We start from the raw sequence: 19,451 nt of genomic DNA on the forward strand, positions 1-19,451 counted from the left end.
GATGTTCAGGTGACATCCTGTAACATATTCTGCCCTCCCACTCTCCATACATTCAAACACTTAAGAGTGATAGCAGTTATTTACAGGCACACCAGCCCTGTATTCTTGTGAGCAAGTCAACGGGGATATTGATGGCTAAGTCAGTCAGTTGGATCCCAGTATGTGCAAACAGTAAACTTGCAGGCTTCAGATGCACCCATTTCTATATTTTTGCAACCCCAGTACAATTAATGAGATGTGCAAAAAGCAACAGCAGGATTCTATCCAGAGTGTGCTACAGTTCACTGTAAATTTCATTCCTGTCCATAAGCAGCAGTACTTGTTTCAGTTGGGTTGTGTTGCAAAGCAGGGAACAGGCTAGTAAATGGGCTCAGTAAAATCACAAGCCCCCAAAAGGGATGAGGGTGAAGAGGGATTTTTGTCTAGGAGAGGGTCTGTTTTAGTTTGCGTGAACCTTCACCAGTAACAGGATTAGATTTTTGTCTGAATAGGAGGATTGAGTGTGGCCTGAAGCAGGTAATTACCATGGTGATGTAGAAAGGCTGTTTTGGCTCTATTTTGGTGTCAGACAAATGTGTCACACTCTTGACTATGACAGTCTGTTTTGCTTGTTGCCACCATAATCTTTTAAATTACAAAGTGTTTCAGAAATGCAATAAAGTGCCTACAAATTAAGCTTTCAGTCACATATTAAGAATTTTAACTGTGCCTTTCCAGCAGAAATGTGATATTTCTGTATACGTCTCTAGAAATTGAACTACATAGCAGAGAAAAATCAGTTACAGCTATGGAGTGCTTCCTAGTTCATGTTGCTAAAAGGAAAAAGCAAAGTGGTCTTGTACAGTTAAGAGAAGTCACACATATTAAATTTGAATATAGGTGGTTTCATTCTCCCCTTTTGCCGAGGTAGTGTGTGGCAGCAGAGTTCTGACACTAGAGGAGAGCAGAAGTGCACCCATTTCCAAGGGTGTGAGGTGTCCTGCCTTCCTGCTTGGAAACAGCACCGTGGGTTGGACAGAGTGTGTGAACTGCAACAAGTTCCTGGTTTAAAAGGCAGTAAATGGCAGCCTGGGAGGCCAGTATCCACACAGCACTGCAGAAGTGGGGAGAGCTCTGCCTCTCAGTTTAAAATGTCACAACTCCAAAACCTGCTTTTTGCAGTCCGCTTATAACAAGATGCAGGATTTGTACTCCTCTTACCTGCTGAATGAATAATATTATCATTAACTGTATTAAATATCTGAAAATGTGTCACGTTTGTTTTTCCTATTTGTAGCACTATAAAAACACAGGCAGATGCAGAATATAAACATGGTGATTTATTTACACCTTTTAGAATAATTATATTGAAACATATGGACTATGTTTGCAGACATGGATACATGTGTCAGAGTTAATTCCCATTAAAATTTTTATTTCAGATAATGGGCACTCACTGTATTTTCCTACACGCTGAAGTTTTAAGCACTGTGGTAATCCATCCTCTGTATTTGTTACAGGGATACGTTCAGCTAGTCCTTTTCTCTGGCACTGCCTGTGGGTCCTTACTACAGCTCCGGTAATTAATGTGGCAACTTAACGTTACGTAAACTACAAACTCCCCTTACACTCTCCTAGTTAAACTCTTGTTTATGCAGAAGTCTATTACTAGTTGAAAATGTTTTAAGCAGTCACAAATTACTCACATTTGCTTACTGCTTCTCCTTTTCTTCTGTGCCTTCCTGAGATCCAGAAGCTACTAGTATTACCAGGAGTGTTCATACACATAGTCTGGTGACTATTACTGCCCAAATTTTAGGGCATTTAATCAATTGTTTCTGAATGGTTGGCACATATCTGTGTTCTCTACACTTCAAGTCTCCATTTCTGCCTTGGTGAGTTCATAAAAGGTCACGTTCTTTCTTGACGTGGGTAGAGAACAAGAATATTTATGCATTATTTTAATCAAATATTGTCTGATATATTACATGGTTAATCTTGTTCAGTTCTGGGTTTTTTTAGCTGAATTTAATTCTTCTAAAAGACACCTCAATATGAGGAGAAATAGACTAAAATTTCATTTGGATGTGTTAAACTTAAAGCTGAGTAGGGGAAACGGGTTATCAAGATTCATTGGTATATGAATAAATCAGCTTGAGTAGTGTATTTGATATGCCAAAGAAGGTGGTCAAATGGCTTCGTCAGGGGAAGGAGAGTGGACAGAAAAGCAAAATAAAGCCCTCAGCTATTTCTGACAGCAGTACAACTCAGTAAACATCATCTCTTTCTGAAAAGAGCAACATAATCTCAGAACCCTTCCAGAGTTGCAGACTTGGTAAAATCTGCAGTTTAGGGCTGAGAGAACAGGGCTGGGCCAGGATGTAGCCTGGTCACTACAGGTCCGTGGCAGTCTACTTGCAGGCTCCATTCCATGCTTAGCTAAATCTCGACCTTCTGGGTGATCTTGTTTCATTTTCCAAGCTTTGTTTAGCTTACTGCTGATGTTTATGCCTCATGCTTGCAGTTGTGCAACAATTCCATCAGAAGTGTGGTGACATGGATGTTGTTTTACTATGTGTTCCCCTCAAATCCTAAAGAGCAATTTTGTAGTATTCTTGGAGAGCAGTTCTCATATTTGGACAGCTCGTCCTAAGGGCTACTATTGTATTTTAAAAAAGTAGGCTTCTGCGTTGTTAGAATCAGGTTTGAAAACCTAGGTAAGATACAATTACAGTGTCACAAAGAGAAATTTTTAGACATCTTGTGAAATTCTGAGAAGAAAGTGGAACATGTTGATGAGAGTTGAACCTCAGCTACTTACCTGGAGTTAAAATTTTATGCAAAGGTAAAATCTTGGCATGTATACACAAGAGAAGTTCAGATACATTGGAGAGTGAGTAGGTGTCAACATAATTTGTTCTTGGAGCTTAGAGGTCTATAGACCTCATGCAGGAGGCCCAAACACCACAGCCTGAAGATCAGAAAGGCTCCAGTAGAGCTCTTACTTATATAACAGCTGCTATTGCACAGAAAGTTACTAATCACAGTATCTTTTTTTTTGTCTCCTCCCTCTGGGTTTACAAATCCTGCAGTGAAAAGCAAGCCACTAAGCTTTTGCTAACCACAATATTTCTTTTAGTTCCTGTTCCATCAACAAATTTGTCACTTAAGATCACTTTCACCGTAGACAGTCACTGTACTCAGAGGACTCATATCATGTCCTGTACCATCTTCTAAAACTTACCCTTTGGAAAAAAAAAATAAATGAACAGATGTACCCTAGAAGAACCTGTGTCATTTTTGAACATTTTAAGGAATTTAACAAATCGGGCAAACAGGGTGAGTTATCATACTTGTACTTAAATTTTCTTGCCTCAGCTGTAGCAAACAACTGAAAAGGGGTTATCTTGACTCTAAGCCCTAACAGCTGGGATTGTTTAAGACAAGGCACATATGAAATAGAATGGCTGGTCTAATCATTTATGACCTTATCTTCAGATAAATGATGGATTATACTAAAATTACTTTGAGCTTTCAAGTGAATTGCAAGTAAGGGTAGGAAAATATCGGGCTCTAAATGGCATGCTGTTAGCATTCTCTGTTGCACCATTATATGAAAGAACTACAGATTTGGGCTGTCGGGTGTCTTTTACAATTTTCATTCCATTTGGTTTTTGTTTGATAGCAAAACTGTCCAGGTAACCGCTACAGAACAACGCTAGCTAGAATGCTTGGTTACTATTTGTGGTGTTTATCTCCTTTTATTGTAGTTGAGTAGCATTTCTCTTACAGGCACAGAAAATGGGTAATAACTGAAGATGAACTCACAGCAGGGAAGTGAGATCAGATTGGCAGTGCATCAGTGAGTGCCATGATTGAAGACAATACAAAAAGCAGGCTACAGCAAAAGGTACCTGGCAATATCTGAATTTGGGCAAGGTCAATATTTAGACAGTATTTCACCATTTGAGGTGAAAGCTATAATTAGAGTTACGGACAGAACAAAGAATGATTTAACCAAACCCCTAATTTCAGCTAATTCACCTATTCCTTTCTTTACTGCTGGGTCATACAAGTTTGTCAGTTACTGATAGATTCTTGGCTAGTGGAATCTAATACTCTGTAGATGAAGCATAGGAACAGAAATAGAAAATAAGACAGCATTCCTGAGTTCACTTGGTTTTCTGAGGGATATAATGAATGACAGTATTGTGCCTTAGCATTTTTAGCTCAGAGAGACCCATGCAAATAGTAAAACATTCCAGAAATCCACTGAGCAGCTGTATTTTCTTCTGGGGGGCTTACGCAAGAGAGAAAAATACACTAGTTGACTTCAGTAAAAAAATGTTCTGTTGGCAGCTATACTGCGTTTAACTCTGCTTTTGCATCAGCACAGCCAGGCCAGATCCTTTGCTTGAAGAAGGCATCACATAATGTATGAAGATGCAGCCTGAATTTGTTTATTGAGGAATTACACGTCCCTCTCCCAAACCAGTTTTATAGGCTGTATGTTACCCTTTCATCTTTTCCTTTATAAAATACTAGTTTTCAGCTTTTTTTTCTTCCCCTCATTCTTGTTACCCAAGCCTAAAAGTTCATGCAATTTTCCTTCTCCCACCTCCTACAAGGTATATCAAACCCAAGAGTTAGTCTGCTACCACTCAGGTTGCTCAGGATTTCCTCCTTCCTCAGGTTCTTTACTTAATGTACAACAATGAGAAATGGAAAGCATGGGACAGGAACCAACATATGTTTTCAAAGTGAGACTCTAGCTCTGCTGATAGATTTCTGTCTTTGTTTTTCTCTTGGCTTTGTTATTAGCAGCTTACCATAAGATAAGTCCAGTTTTTCTCAAATCAGTCTTTATTTCAAGTAAAAGTTCTTTCTTTACCTATGGGCTTCCTAAAAAGCATTTCAAAAATATTTTGCCTCCAAATACATTTTATGATGCTGTTCCATGTTCTTAAACGTACTGTCAATAAAAGTACTGTCAGAACAGGATAGCCACCCATGGAAGCATTTGCACAGCTCAGTTGGTAAGTGTATTAGCACTGACATGAAGCTGATGTGGCCCTTTTGGAGGGCACAGCACTACCTTTTCCACCATCTGTGCAGTTGTGTTTGCTGGAGAACCAAGCCTGGGTGTTGTTGAAGGTGCACTGATTCCCAGCATCATGGCTTAGCTCACGCTCTGGCTGTAACAGCACTCATTACCTCTGTGGCTGCTCTTCAGTGCTTATAAGGAACCTCTCAGAGCCAGGACAGTGAAGAGAGTTCACTAATGAATTTTACTTTCAAAATAGAGCAGTAAATTCTCCTTTGAAGAAAAACAAACAGGAAACAAGCTGTACAAATTTGGCAGAACATCTGTTTTGGTATCATTCTATTAAGTGTGCTGCCTTCCAGACAAAGCACTAAGGATCACAGTATCTTGTTTTTTCCATGGGTGATAATACCGTTCACACTGACATGGATTAGGATGTCTGTATTTGACCTTTCATTCCCTTTGATTAACCCCTTAGCACCTCACTAGTCCAATTAACTTGTACAAAAATCACAGATACATTGCTTGTCTTTATATTAGACTACTCAGATTTTGTTCTAACCCTCGTAATGGCCTGCCCTTAACAAGAGTTTCATGCAAGTGAAAGCACAATTTAGCCTCTGTTTTCCATGTTATACTTGCTAACAGTTACAATGATAGTAGCTCCTCTCAGGCTTAGCTGCATTACCATTTTAAAAGATTTTTTTGGTCTGCATAAACCCTTGTACTTTACCAGTTATTCATACTGTTTTCTTTCCTTCCTACCTTTGGTTCCCTTTCTCTGACCCTAATGAGGTATTCATTAAGAAGCCTCCATGCTGATCCTTTGCTTTTAATCTTTAACTTTTCCCTCCAGGCTGTTCCTAACATTCTCATTTAAGGAAGAAAAGTCTTTTCTGAGGCATATTGCCATTGTGTGATATTTTCCCACTGTAAGGATATCTAAATTAATTATATAAAAGAAAAGTAATCAAGTGTCTCAGTCAGACACAGTGAACCAAATCCTATTACATATCGCTGAATTACGACATGGAAAGCAAAGCTTCCTCTGAACAAAGATGCTGAAATCTAACATCCAGTTCCTTGCACAGAAATCCACAATACATTTGCATTTGCTTCTTCAGTAAGACAAATACTTCTTCCGCATGAAGGCAAAAGAAGAAAAAAAAAAAAACAAAACAAAACAACAAAACCAACCCAAAAACGTTCAATGAGAGGTTTGTTTCCCCCAGAGCCATAACACTTTGACTAGCAGCAAGTTCTGTGGAAATCACTAGCCATGGTACTGGAAATGTAGTGATAAAACTTCTACGTTAGTTGGTTTAGTTAACGTAACAGATACTTTAGTGATGCACCAGTATGGGCTAGGGGTTGTGTTGCAGGGTTGGCCTGCTGGAAAACAGCTCTGTGAAGAAAGACCTGGGAGTCCTGATGGACAACAAGTTACCCATGAGCCAGCAATACGCTCTTGTGGCCAAGAAGGCTGATGGTATCCTGGGGTGCATTAAGAAGAGTGTGACCAGCAGACTGAGGGAGGTTCTTCTCCTCCTCTACTTTGCCTTGGTGAGGCTACATCTAGAGCATTGTGTCCAGTTCTGGGCTCCCCAGTTCAAGAGAGACAGAGACTAGTGGAGAGAGTCCACTGGAGGGCTAGAGCGGTGATGAGGGGACTGGAACATCTCTCTTAGGAGGAAAGGCTGAGAGACCTGCATCTGTTTAGGCTGGGAAAGAGAAGGCTGAGAGGATCTTATCAATGCTTATAAATACCTAAAGGGTGGGTGCGCACATAATGTTAACTTTTGGCTCTGCTTCTTCTGTCTCAGCAAAAGAAAAGTAACATGGCTGTGTGACAGGAGACAAATGACATTGTGGTCTCTGAGTAAACTAAATTACCAGAACAAAGCAAGGAAACCTCTATTTGGACTAACTTGAAATTCCACAAAAAGTCCTATCACCTCTTTGTCTACAAGGTTTTTGTGTCCCCCAGCCTTCTTCCTACAAACATCTTTGCGTAGAGGAAGCAACAGAAAACTAATTGAAACATCCCTTTCAATCACTACTGATTGAATTGCGTCTTTCACATTAAAGCTGTAAAACAGAAAAAGGCCAAAGAATTTGCACCTAAATTCAGAAGAATCCTTTTCTCCCGGAAGCAGGTGATTTGGTTCATGAGGAAACAATTGCAGCTTTGACATTTCCATTCAATTTTCTATTGTGATCTCTGCCAGTGATGGAGAAGATTCTGACAGTGATTGCATATTGCTGGGGGCATGTCACTCATGCATTAACCATTTTAGAACATTATCATTTCTAATTTAGGTCCATGAAATCCCATTTTCTGCTAAATTATCAACAACCACTAATACAATCAAGAGTTTAAACTTATGTAAATTTTACCTGTTTTTTACCCAGAGGCTGATAAGCATATACTTACTGACCTCACTCAGGATCTGGACTTAAATGAAGTCAATGGTAATACCCTTCGTTATAGCCAGTCCTTATCTGGCTATACTGATTATTTTTGTTTTGGTTTTTTGTCTGGCTCTCTATTATTGTACTTATTTTCCATCCCTTAATGCAACATGTCATTTTGTTATTTTAACATTCATAACAGAATTTGAAAGATGGCTGATCCTTTATCACATTTTTTTTTCTCCCTGGATGAAAAAGCAGAAGAGGCCCAGGTTTCACAACACAGTGTGCTTCATTTCACGCATGTTATATCGCAGTACAGCTACCTGTAATAAACTAAAAGATATATATATATATTTAACCTTTGTCACTGGCTCATCTCAATTAATAAAAGCTGAGAGTGTGGAGGCAGGGGAGTCTAGAGGAGAAGTGAAATGTGTACCTGTTGCTTCTTACAGCTGTCTATGGGAGTAGGACCACGTCCCTGTAGAAGAAGAATCTGTTAAGAGAAATGGCTCTGGCCAACAGCCATGTTAAAGGATCCAGATTTCTAATATTTTAGGCTTCAAATTAAATACAACATGTTCAGACTTTTATATGCTGTAAAAACTGTGAGGAAGAGCCAATACATACATGAGCCCTCTCATGCCTTGGAGTCAGTAACAGAATAACAGTTTGTGAGCAAGGTATCCCCATGAGACACTAATATTTTGGGGTTCAGTTCTACAAGCCATAGTCTACATGAGTAGCTGTTACTCTCAAGGTCCCAGAATATTACTTACACCATAGCTGTCATCATCAAATGATAAATCCCAGAATGCAAATAATAGCTTCTAAAGAAGCAAAGATTTCATTCAGTTTTCAAAACAAGAGGTTATTAACCTCTCACTCCTTTCTGCTGTATAAAAGTAATTTCCATATGTTGTGAATTTTCAGTCTCTGTTTTAACAAAAGAGGGGTTAACCCTTTCCTACCAACACTGCTGCATCTGATTCTTTAAAACCTTTGTGTTCGTACTCCTTAGCAAAGCCCAGCCTTCTTTCCTTTACCTATCTAAAATGGTTCTGTCTTCATCTTCCATATTGCCTATGCCCTTAATATCATTCTTCTTTGAAAAGTCACTATTCACACAACACCAAAAACCAACAATCTGCATGAGAATTTTCCAGCATTTGCCTGACCTTGGCTGTAGTGACCTGAGTAGAAAATGCATCATCCCCTCCAGCAGGGGTAGGTTTCTTAAAGTTTGGTCAAGTTCCAGGAGCTTCGTAAAATATACATGGTAAAAGTATGTGGCGATTATGTGCTTTTCTAAGTTAGCAAAAGCAGCTTCCCTCATACAACACTGTCCTTTCTGCAGCAGCACTCTAAAGCATCATCCCTTCAGGTATTTTAGATAACAGAAATGCATCATTTCTTCTACAAAATCTCTGATATTTGTAGACTGCACACTTTTTCTGCTTTCAAGAAGTTGAAAAGATGAAAAGCTCACGATGGGAACAAAAGACTAACTCCAGCATTGCTACAGGGCAGGTTTCTTGGTGCCTCAGTGAAACTCGGGAAAGAACTAGTGGCTGAAGTACAGACAAGTCAGATGGTTTAATCACGGCATGGTATCATACCAGTATGAAGAGAAATCCAGAAAACATGCCTTTCCTTGAGCACTGGAGAGATCTCAGTTTGATAATAACATTGACACCTTTTTGATAGTTTTGAATTTCAAAATGGCATAAAAACCCTAAATATTCTCAGTTCTATAAAAGATCTTTACATGCAAGTACTGTTTCTTCCTGTGAGAGCCAGTTCTGGTCTCAGCAATTCTTGGTACAAGTGGGACCTCCAAGTTGCATCTAGAGCTGAAATTATTGTCTTTATAAATTCAGATATTGTTTAAAAACAGCAAAGCACCAACCCAATTACATCAATGTCTCTGTGCTGCTCAGAACATTTTCTCTTCTTTTAACAGCAGTAGAAGAGAAAGTATCTGACTTGCACTAACAACAGTTTGTGGAAGCAGCCTTTATTTCCCCAAAAAGGCCACTGTCCAGATGATAGCTAACCTGACCACTGAAACCACTAATACTGGGAAGATCTGGACAGTGTAACTGTAACAGTGTAACTGTAACTCCGTCAGTGTTGGATGCACAAAGATATTCATTCCAGCAAGAAATAAGAACGACCAGATCCCAGTGATACTCAAAACACCACGGAAAACGTCTTGTAACACCTTACTAAGCTCTGCATGCATGAAATCACAGTAATAGAACACAGTATTTCTCCTACAAGAATGAGTAACAGTTATTTTTGCTATTTTCATATACTTATGGAGGGGCCCACAAGCTTCAGTAAAGAAGACCACATAAATATGTCTTAAAGACAGACTAATAAATATATGAAATATCCAGTAAATCAAACTGCAATTTTATGTAGATCTTAAAGGAGATAAGATACCTGTATCTGATCTCTGTTGTGTTGGAAGAGGACATAATAAGAGCCTTCAGCAGTGCTGGTTATTTCAGTAAGGGGTTTTTTTTTTCCTCTCTTGGCTCTCCACAGCCTTTTCAATATAAGACATAATACAGATTTGATTAATATAAGATAGATCTGGATAAAGCCCAGAATTAATGTAAATTCCCTTACTCCTTAGGTTGGAGTATGTCACAGTACAAGCTTATGGTTCATTTCATATGGAAATAATAGTGCAAATAGAAATTTTAGGTATGTGGTTAGGTATCCAGAAGCTAATTTGTGTAGGATATGTGCTCCTGTGTAAAAACATAGTTCGAAACTTCTTATTCCATAGAACTAAGCTAGCAGAATAGAAACTTAAAATTCATCAAAGTATTTCTCTCACACGTAACAAACCTGAATTTGATTTCTGTCTTTTATTAAAAATAATCACATGGGGCACACTATATTTTATATAGGCAATTCCAGCTGCAATAAAGGAAATGTGTTAATCCATTTGTTTACTATCACTCAGAGAAAGTAACTGCAGCACGTAACCTTTCACAGCTCAAACTAATCTCACTTTTATTCGTGCTGGGACTTGATGGCTTAATTCCTGTTAACTATTGCCTCTTTTGGGTACTTCCAAATACCCTAAAGATATGACATAACCAGTCATCAAATATGAAGTTATGAGAGTGGAGTAAGCTGCATATTCATGATAAAATAGTACCTTACGTTCTGTTGCCCTTCAAAAAATCTTTTCATGTCAGTGCTGAAAACCCTAGAAATTCTTATCCTACCTTGATCTGAAATAGATTTATTTTTTCTTTCCTGGCATCTAATATGCAGTAAGTGCCATTATTAACAATGAGGAGTTGCCATGTCCTTCATAAGCAAATTTTCATTTTGCCTGCTGATGGTTGATCATTTTTATGTTCTAGGAGGGTGCCACTCTTCCATGTTGGTAAAGCTAATGGCTAGAACAGAAGTGCGAAAATCCATGCTGTATTGATGATGATAGTTAATGTCCTCATTTCAAAGTCTTGAAAGCCTTTTCAAACTTCAAAGTCTTCATGTGTCTTCAGTCTCTTTTAGAAAAAGAGGCAATTCTTTACCTTGTGATATAAACAAGAAGAGCAACAGCCTCTTGCTATAGCAATTATTTGTAGTAAAAAAATAATTCAGCTATAAGTTTAATAACCTTGATAATAAAAACATATTTGTTCCCATCAAGACAACGTAACTGAGGTGACTGGGACAAGAGGATATCGCTTGGAGATTAACCTTTCAGACATCATCTTTTCTGAAGCTTGGTGTTTTGATGTTTAGTTTCAGAAGTACTGAACTAGGCTAGAAATATATTTTACTTTATTAAATTATCTTTGCAGTTTTAATTAACTGCTGTGTGGATAATTTTAACTTTACATCTCTTAAGTATATAAAATACCTACGACATATTAAACACCAGAGAGTTTGCAAGACATTCGTGCAGATGTTCAAGGAAGCCAAACAGAGTTTGCTCTGATTGATAAACATGAAAGAAAGAGACCAGAAAATTATGGGAAACACATCTAAGATATTTTGAGTTTCAGGTACACTGTCAGGCCAGAACCAGTATTCTCTAAAGCTACTGCCTCACTGATCTTCACCAAGAGAACAGAGAAACAGACTGCATATTGCAAATGTTTTTTCCTTCAGCTCTACATTTATTGAGCCCAAGAATGTTTTTCCTCCCCTTCACAGCAGAGAAAACAAAATTATGTGTGTAGAGGAGTGTGTGTAAAGCTCCCAGAAAACAATGTTTACTTTTAAACCTAAACCTAGAGGATCCAAGAAAAGAAATATATAAGCCAAAATACTGGAACTTACTTTCAGATGAAAGACTTTTTGCTATGGATCAATCAACATGCTGTGGATCAATCAGTCAACAAAATTCTATACAAAAAAAACCCAAAACCTTAATCATTGCTATGCTAGCATTCACTAAACCACTATGTTCTAGTGAGGTTGAGAAACTCAAGTTGAGCAATCCTTCTTTGGCACTAGCATCTGCAAGTAAAACTTTATAGAAATATGTACATCATGGTTTCCCAACTTCTGGAAACAAACCATACACAAGGAGGGAATTGCTAGAGTTAATTCGGGCCAAAAAGCTGAGTAATATGAAAAAAATATTTCAGTGTTTGTGGCCTCTGTAAGTACTACAAGAGTATATGCAAAAATTAATCCAAGTTTTCACTCCTGCTGCAAATGCTGGAATTGTAACTGTGACATTACACTGTAGACTGTTAAAAAAAACATGCAGAGAATGCAGAATACTACACTGTGGTGTTATTAACGTATTACATTGTAATATTATTCATCATTTAATGTCCACTAAAAGTACTTGCAATATTTTATTCATCACTCTGCAGCCCCATAGATGAGTTTTTTAGAGGTGACCTTTCACTTATTCCATTTTTTGCCATATCCATTTCTAACACAAATCCTTGAGTATGCAAATGAAAGACTAGTTTTCTTTATTCTGCATATTAAATCTAGCCAACTGCTTGCTAGTTTTCTGTCTCTAGATATCACTTCTATTTCTCTCTAAATGTTCCCGGGTTTGGCAGATTCAAGATATGAATGCCACACACTTGTACCAAGACATCCCTTAAGTGCATAGAGATAAACTGACACTGTATAACCCATGTGACATGAATATAGGACAACACAATAATTATTTCTACTTATCTGGCACAAGACAATATGGTTAATATCAATTTTTTGGTTCTGCTCTTTGCTTATCTGCTAGTTTCAATTAAGTAAGTGTCACCATAACATGAAAACGTTTCTTCTCTATCTGGTTTGAAAGCTGTTTGCACTTACTAGCATTACAGAAGTATTTAGGTAAATAAGTAATTTGAAACAGAAACATCATTATGCACAGTGTCCAAATGGGTAGTGACAAACCCAGGTAACCCAGATGTAGTAGTAAAAGAGGTGGAGGGAAATAAAAAGTGCTAAAGGTGCTTACATTTTTTAATTGTGGAATTGTTTGCAATTGATGAAACATATTCAGCACTTGAGGTGTAAGAACCACCATTTGGATTACAAAAAAAATGTGCAGGGTCATGTTGCCTTTGTATCTCCAAAAATCCTTTAAATAAGTTAAAAAAAATAAAATAGTTCTGAAGTGGCATTTTCAACAACAAATATATCTTCCTTCAAAAAGAAAAATGCATGTTGGAGTCTTGTTAACCTAGAATTACCTTCAATAATACTACCTGGCTGATACTTGGAAAAAGAATTGTATGCTTAACAACTTGCCTAGTTAGTGCTAAAATGATCTTTTAGTGTAATGAGTAGGTGTCAGTATTTTTCCATCTGCATTTTTAAAGTTAACTGTACTTTCAGTCTCCCTTTGAAAATATTCATAATTTGACTCAAAAACTTTAAATAAGGTGCATGTCTTTGAAAATATAAAATATCCAGATCTTGTTCCATAACTTACAAGTGCGAGAGTTGGACTGAAGGTTAACAAAACTAGAAATGTACTAGAATAAAGGAAATTAGATATAAGCTTGTAGATACTAAAATAAACTTAAACCACTTCACTTTATAAAGTGATAAAGCACATTATACTTCACATAAATGCAGAAGTTCAATGATACGTATTTTGCCTTGTGTTTGCATCTTAAGTAAACTTGGAAGGAAGGGGATATTTGGAAAAGCGATGGCAATTGAATATAAAATAAAGCAATTCTCCTATTTTAAAATAGGAAATACAGACCTCTAGTGGTCGAAATATATATTAAGAGTTAAACTTCAAAGTGATTTCAACGTTACTGTACGTAACTGTTACTTTCCTTTTCCCCACCCCCCCCAAATCATTCAAAATCACACACACTCCCAATTCCCACTGTTCAGTCTCTCTACAAGCATTGATTTTTCCCAGAGGAAAAAAATCTTTTCATATGTCCTTTTCTCATATAAATTTTATGACTGAAACTGAGTACAGGAGAAATATACTTGAGAAGTGAAGGGAAAATTAATGAGAGTAGTTTATGAAAAACATAGTAGAGATGTTCGTTCTTTTCTTATACGCTATGAAGACATCATACAGAAGTACAGGCTTTTTTGAAGAATGATGGAGTAAGTAAATACAGAGACGTTCTTACAGAGAAGACCAGAGTACAAAAAACAGTTTGCATTTACAAGGTAGCAATAACTGGTCCTCTGCTACCACAAAATAAATATTAAGCAATTTAGAGTCTTCATGTTATAAGAACCTAGAAAGATCACGGGCATTTACCAGCTATATGGAACTAGCACCAATGAAAGCAGACCAGCTTCATTTCTTTCAAGGGGAAGGCACAAAGAACCCACATATAGGTTAGAGAATTAAAAAAATAAATACTTGATATCACAAAAAAAAAACCAAACCACCACAACAAAATTAACAGCAATTTCAACAGCCAGGCAGCTGCTTCATGAAAGACTGACGAGAAAGACAGCTGGAAAAGCAACATTTAAACAAAAATGCTCAAGCCAGTACAAGGCCCTGCAAGTTCTGTTTGTTCTCATGTCAGACCACCTCCTGATCCAAAAATTGTAAAAGTAACAGCCAATTTGACAGTTACTGATACAGATCTTCTGAAGCTTGCTTTCTGTTCTTGGTGCTCATGAACTGATGTACAGACAGTGTTCCAGTCCTATGCTGTCTATTTCAGTTCCATTTCAGTAATATTTTGATTTAATGTCATGTACCATGAAGTCAGATGTTGATCTCAATGGAAAATAGTGGCAGTAATGACAGGAGGCGTATGCACACTGCAAGGCAACAATAGTTTGGATTATGTGCCTTTATTTGCTCATGTGTTTATATTACTCTCACCCTCCGCAATTCACTTATCACTCTGGACTAAAAATACTTAGGAAAGCCGTGAGTTGGGAATATGGACTGTTAGAAGAAGCAGCAGAAGTAAGAGCTAGGAGAAAGGTAAATTTGTGGCTTCAAGGTAGTACTGCTCAGGAGCTCCAGGAAAGCAGAGAGGATGCTGAAGCAGGCATATGAAATGGAGAAATTATACTCATTAAAGCAATGAGAATAAAGGAGGTTGTTCTGCTGGATGGGAAGAAAAAAAATGTCTGTTAAATAAAGCATGTAGCAAGTGTCATTAGTTCCTCATCAATTAGAAAAATAAGATAGAAAAAAATTATGAAAGGGAAGGGAATAAATTCTGAAGATAAAGGAAAAAAAGCTTATGCCACCAGAATGAATTAAACATAGCTGATATGTTGAACATATTGTTCCAAACATTTTTCAGCTTCTCTTCTCGCTGTGCAACAATTTTATACAAAAATAGAATGCATCATGCTCTTAAACGTGGGACTATCTTCTCATTTGTAAGAAAAGCAAATAAGCCACCTACTTTTTTCAGATGGAAAAAAAAAAACCTTGCCTTACCTAATGGTGAGGCAGCTGAACTGTGTCAGGGTCAGTCAGCCTGCGTGTGTTTAGTGTTTGTCAAAGCAAATACCAAAACCTCATTTTTATTTAAAGTCTGTCTGACTTGTGACACCTGCTTACCTATTTATAGCTGATGAAGTTCTCACAGAGAGCCACAGTCAGTGCTCTCTTCTCTTAGAGTGGGCAAAGTGCTGTTTACCTTGCATGGGCTCAGCATTCCTCGCTGTTTCCACAGACAGTTTAATTAGGATGCATGTTCATCCAACAGAAGCAATGAATGGAGTGGTAAACAATAGTTGGTAGAGCGGTCTGAAGTATTTAATTATCAGTAACTTACAATCATTGTAATTAAAAAAAGATAAAAGGTCAAACGGGACAGTGACATACAACAGGAGTTTGCTGTTCACCAGATAATTTGCCTTGAGATTGATGATGCCACACCATTCACAGTTGCATCAATTCAGTCATCATAGGAAAAGCTCCTTGTGTATCAGCCTTAAAATGATCCAATTATCATTATGTTAACTCAGGTAATTTGAGATGCTTTAAGTGGAATTATCAATGTGCACAATTTCAGTACTGCACTTAACTGGCCAGTGGTTTAACCTGCTCTTGTGAATGCTGGCAGCATAAAGCTGTCCCAGGCAGCCATCCCTCAAGGCAGCAGATCTACCTGAGGCTAGCTCTGAAACTTGAAAATTTTCAGCAACTTCAAAAGTTCAGTTTGGGATTAGCAGTGCTTTCCTACACTGCTTCAGGTGTAAGTCTCGTACAAGGTTCATTCTCGTAGCAACATTCAGGCTGTTTTCTGACAGACATATGGCAATCCAAATCTGTTTACCCAAAAGCAACCACATTATGAATTTCTGCTTCCTTTTCATTTACTGAAAATAGTGATGGATTTCTTTACTTATTACTTGTAATTCCTTAATATAATTTAAAACTGGTAACATACCAAACATATCCTTCCACAATTCTACTGCCTTCAGCGTTACAACAAAACCTTTAACTCCAGACAGCTTACAGACTTTAAACAGGTAAATTGAAATATTATACTATATCTTGACCAAATTCCTGATTTTTCATGGGAATTGTTCTGCCTTTTTTACTTGCCAGGCATTCCAAAATAAGTTCAGGGAATTCAGTACCTTAGAGTGCCAGACACAAGTTTACCAACTGAATTATTTTTTATTTTAACATGTTTCTGAAAATGTAATATAATCATTATTATACTTTCTTGAAAGTACATGTGCTGTTAATTACATCAACTATAGCTACTACTGATACCTTGAGACGTGAGATTGATACTACTAATACTAATACTACTACAATCCGTTTGGAATAAGGTTTATCTCCCAACAAGAGCATGTCAGACTCTTAACAGAAGAGCATTCTGCACTGAGCAGGAACATCAGAGCTGAACAAGGCACATAATGAGCAGCCACCTCTGTAACAACTTAACCTGTATTTCTATAATAACAAGCAGTTTGTTTCTGAATGCACCTGTACTCCCCAGAGTCTTACTGTGTGTGTATTTATCTATATAAAGTGACTCTCATATTTATAAGGGTTTTGATTGTTTGGGGGTTTTTTTTTGGTTGGGTGGGTTGTTTGGTTTGTTTCGGGTTTGTTTTGTTTATAAAGCAACTATATTTAACTTAATCTGTATTTGAGGCAGCATAATTGGGTTTGACTGACAGCTGTCAGGATCCTGCATCTCTACATTAATAGCTATCAATTTTTTATTTTTTCTTTGTCAGTATCATATATTTTTTATCAGTAAGTGAAAAGGTAGAATGAACCATTATTCCCCCTTGCACCTTTCTTAAACTCCTTCTACAGTTATGAATATGTAACAAATCAGCAAGTTTGGATTTTTAGATTTTTTTTTCCTCATTGGTAGTTACATACCATAGTTCCAAGCCAGATGAGGAGCTAGGTAACTTCCAAATGGTTAAGGTATTTATGGTACAACAGAACACCAGATTGTGTGTCTTCCTATTGCTCTGCAAGCAAAAATTGACTCAAAGAATTAAGCTTAACGTATAGAAAAAAAAATCCTAGTGATTCACATCAGAGTTCAAAATGAGTACCTAGTCTGAACTCACTTGTTTTTTTAATGCATTACACTGTATTTACAGAGTGAACTAGTATTCAGAGTGCCTAAGAGCAGTTTCTGAGATATCTGAATAACTTTGCTAATTAAGTATCACCCATTCATGGAAAGAAAATAACCTAAAGACCCTCCAGAATTTATACTTATCTGCTATTTTGAGTCTCTATTACTATTTTTATGGCATATGTTCAATAACCAGTCTTATGTTAAATTGAAACTTTGCTAATTGAAAGAACCTTGTTAGATTTTATTGATGTAAAAAAAAAATATAACAATGTTTAGCCAACATTCTTATGTTCTTACCTCTGCTACGTTCTGCAACCAAAGCCTATATTTAAATAGAAATCAGTTAAGAAAATGCTTGAAGATGGCTTTTTTTTTTAAATACTAAGACATTGACACATTGTGTTAGACAAAAACTGGACATTTAATTTAAAATTTAGAAAAATTAAATCCTTGTCATGAATTTCTTCCTCTTTTCCCTTCCTAGGTGTGAACTTCGGTGTTCTCCCTGAAACTAGGTTACAGCTGAAGAGATCAAGATGATTCCAAATCACTCTGCTGAAGAAACTGTTAAAAGAATCCACGTTGATTGTCCTGTTTCAGGAAGGCACAGTTACATCTACATAATGGTTCCAACTGTTTACAGCATCATATTTATCATAGGCATATTTGGGAACAGCCTGGTCGTTATTGTCATTTACTGCTACATGAAATTAAAAACAGTAGCCAGTATCTTTCTTCTAAACCTGGCACTAGCTGACTTGTGTTTTTTAATAACTCTGCCACTCTGGGCAGCCTACACGGCCATGGAGTACCAGTGGCCTTTTGGCAACTGTTTGTGTAAGTTAGCGTCAGCGGGGATAAGTTTCAACCTGTACGCCAGCGTGTTCCTCCTCACATGCCTCAGCATCGACCGCTACCTGGCCATAGTGCATCCAGTGAAGTCCCGAATCCGACGGACCATGTTTGTGGCCAGGATGACTTGTATTGCCATCTGGCTTCTGGCTGGCGTGGCCAGCTTGCCCGTCATCATTCACCGCAATATATTCTTTGCTGAGAACCTGAACATGACGGTCTGCGGCTTTCGATACGACAACAATAACACAACGCTCCGAGTCGGGTTAGGTTTATCCAAAAATTTGCTGGGCTTTTTAATTCCTTTTCTGATCATACTAACAAGCTACACCTTAATTTGGAAGACCCTGAAGAAGGCGTATCAAATTCAAAAAAATAAGACTAGAAATGATGATATTTTTAAGATGATTGTGGCAATAGTGTTTTTCTTCTTCTTTTCCTGGATTCCTCATCAAGTATTCACTTTTTTGGACGTATTAATTCAATTACACGTAATAACAGACTGCAAAATCACTGATATTGTGGATACGGCTATGCCCTTCACCATTTGCATCGCTTACTTTAACAACTGTTTGAATCCCTTTTTTTATGTTTTTTTTGGAAAAAACTTTAAAAAATACTTCCTTCAGCTAATAAAATACATTCCTCCAAATGTCAGCCAACATCCAAGCCTAACAACAAAAATGAGTTCCCTCTCATATCGGCCACCAGAGAATATACGCCTGCACACTAAAAAGGCTGCTGCGTCTTTTGATGCTGAGTGATGCATTTTGCAATATACTTCTTTTTTTAACAACCTTGTGAAGGATGCAGCAAGAATGACAAAATTCATCTGCAGTCGTGAACATCACAGCTTACTGCTCGTTACAGAAGCATTGGATCACCTCATGAGAAACCATACTGTAAAGACTTAGCAGTGGCCTTTTACTTTACATTGTGAAGAGGACTGCTGGGTTTCATTTTGTTTTTCTTTACTGAAAGCAACATAAATGGTGGACAGGCATGTCAGAGCTTCTGTCAGCATCCTGCCCTTTACTCAGTACTACAAAAGAAGGGTAGAGAAACCTCTTAAGTTCAGAGGTCTTTTTAAAGGAAAAGCTTGTATAAGCTACATGAATTATGAAGGACCTGTGTTGCAC

The 19,451-nt window shown here is 37.5% G+C and overlaps 1 protein-coding gene across 1 annotated transcript; it reads left to right on the forward strand.

Annotated features, from left to right (window-relative positions):
- Positions 1-447: 447 nt before the first annotated feature.
- Positions 448-19,345, forward strand: AGTR1 (angiotensin II receptor, type 1). The gene is made up of 2 exons (XM_008938425.1): positions 448-516; positions 17,945-19,345. Exon 2 carries the CDS (start codon positions 17,997-17,999, stop codon positions 19,074-19,076), a length of 1,080 nt encoding a protein of 359 aa, XP_008936673.1. The 5' UTR covers positions 448-516; positions 17,945-17,996; the 3' UTR covers positions 19,077-19,345.
- The last annotated feature ends 106 nt before the right edge of the window (positions 19,346-19,451 follow it).

The sequence above is a fragment of the Merops nubicus genome, unplaced genomic scaffold (genome assembly GCF_000691845.1).
Source record: "Merops nubicus isolate BGI_N331 unplaced genomic scaffold, ASM69184v1 scaffold24374, whole genome shotgun sequence".
Lineage (NCBI taxonomy): Eukaryota > Metazoa > Chordata > Aves > Coraciiformes > Meropidae > Merops > Merops nubicus.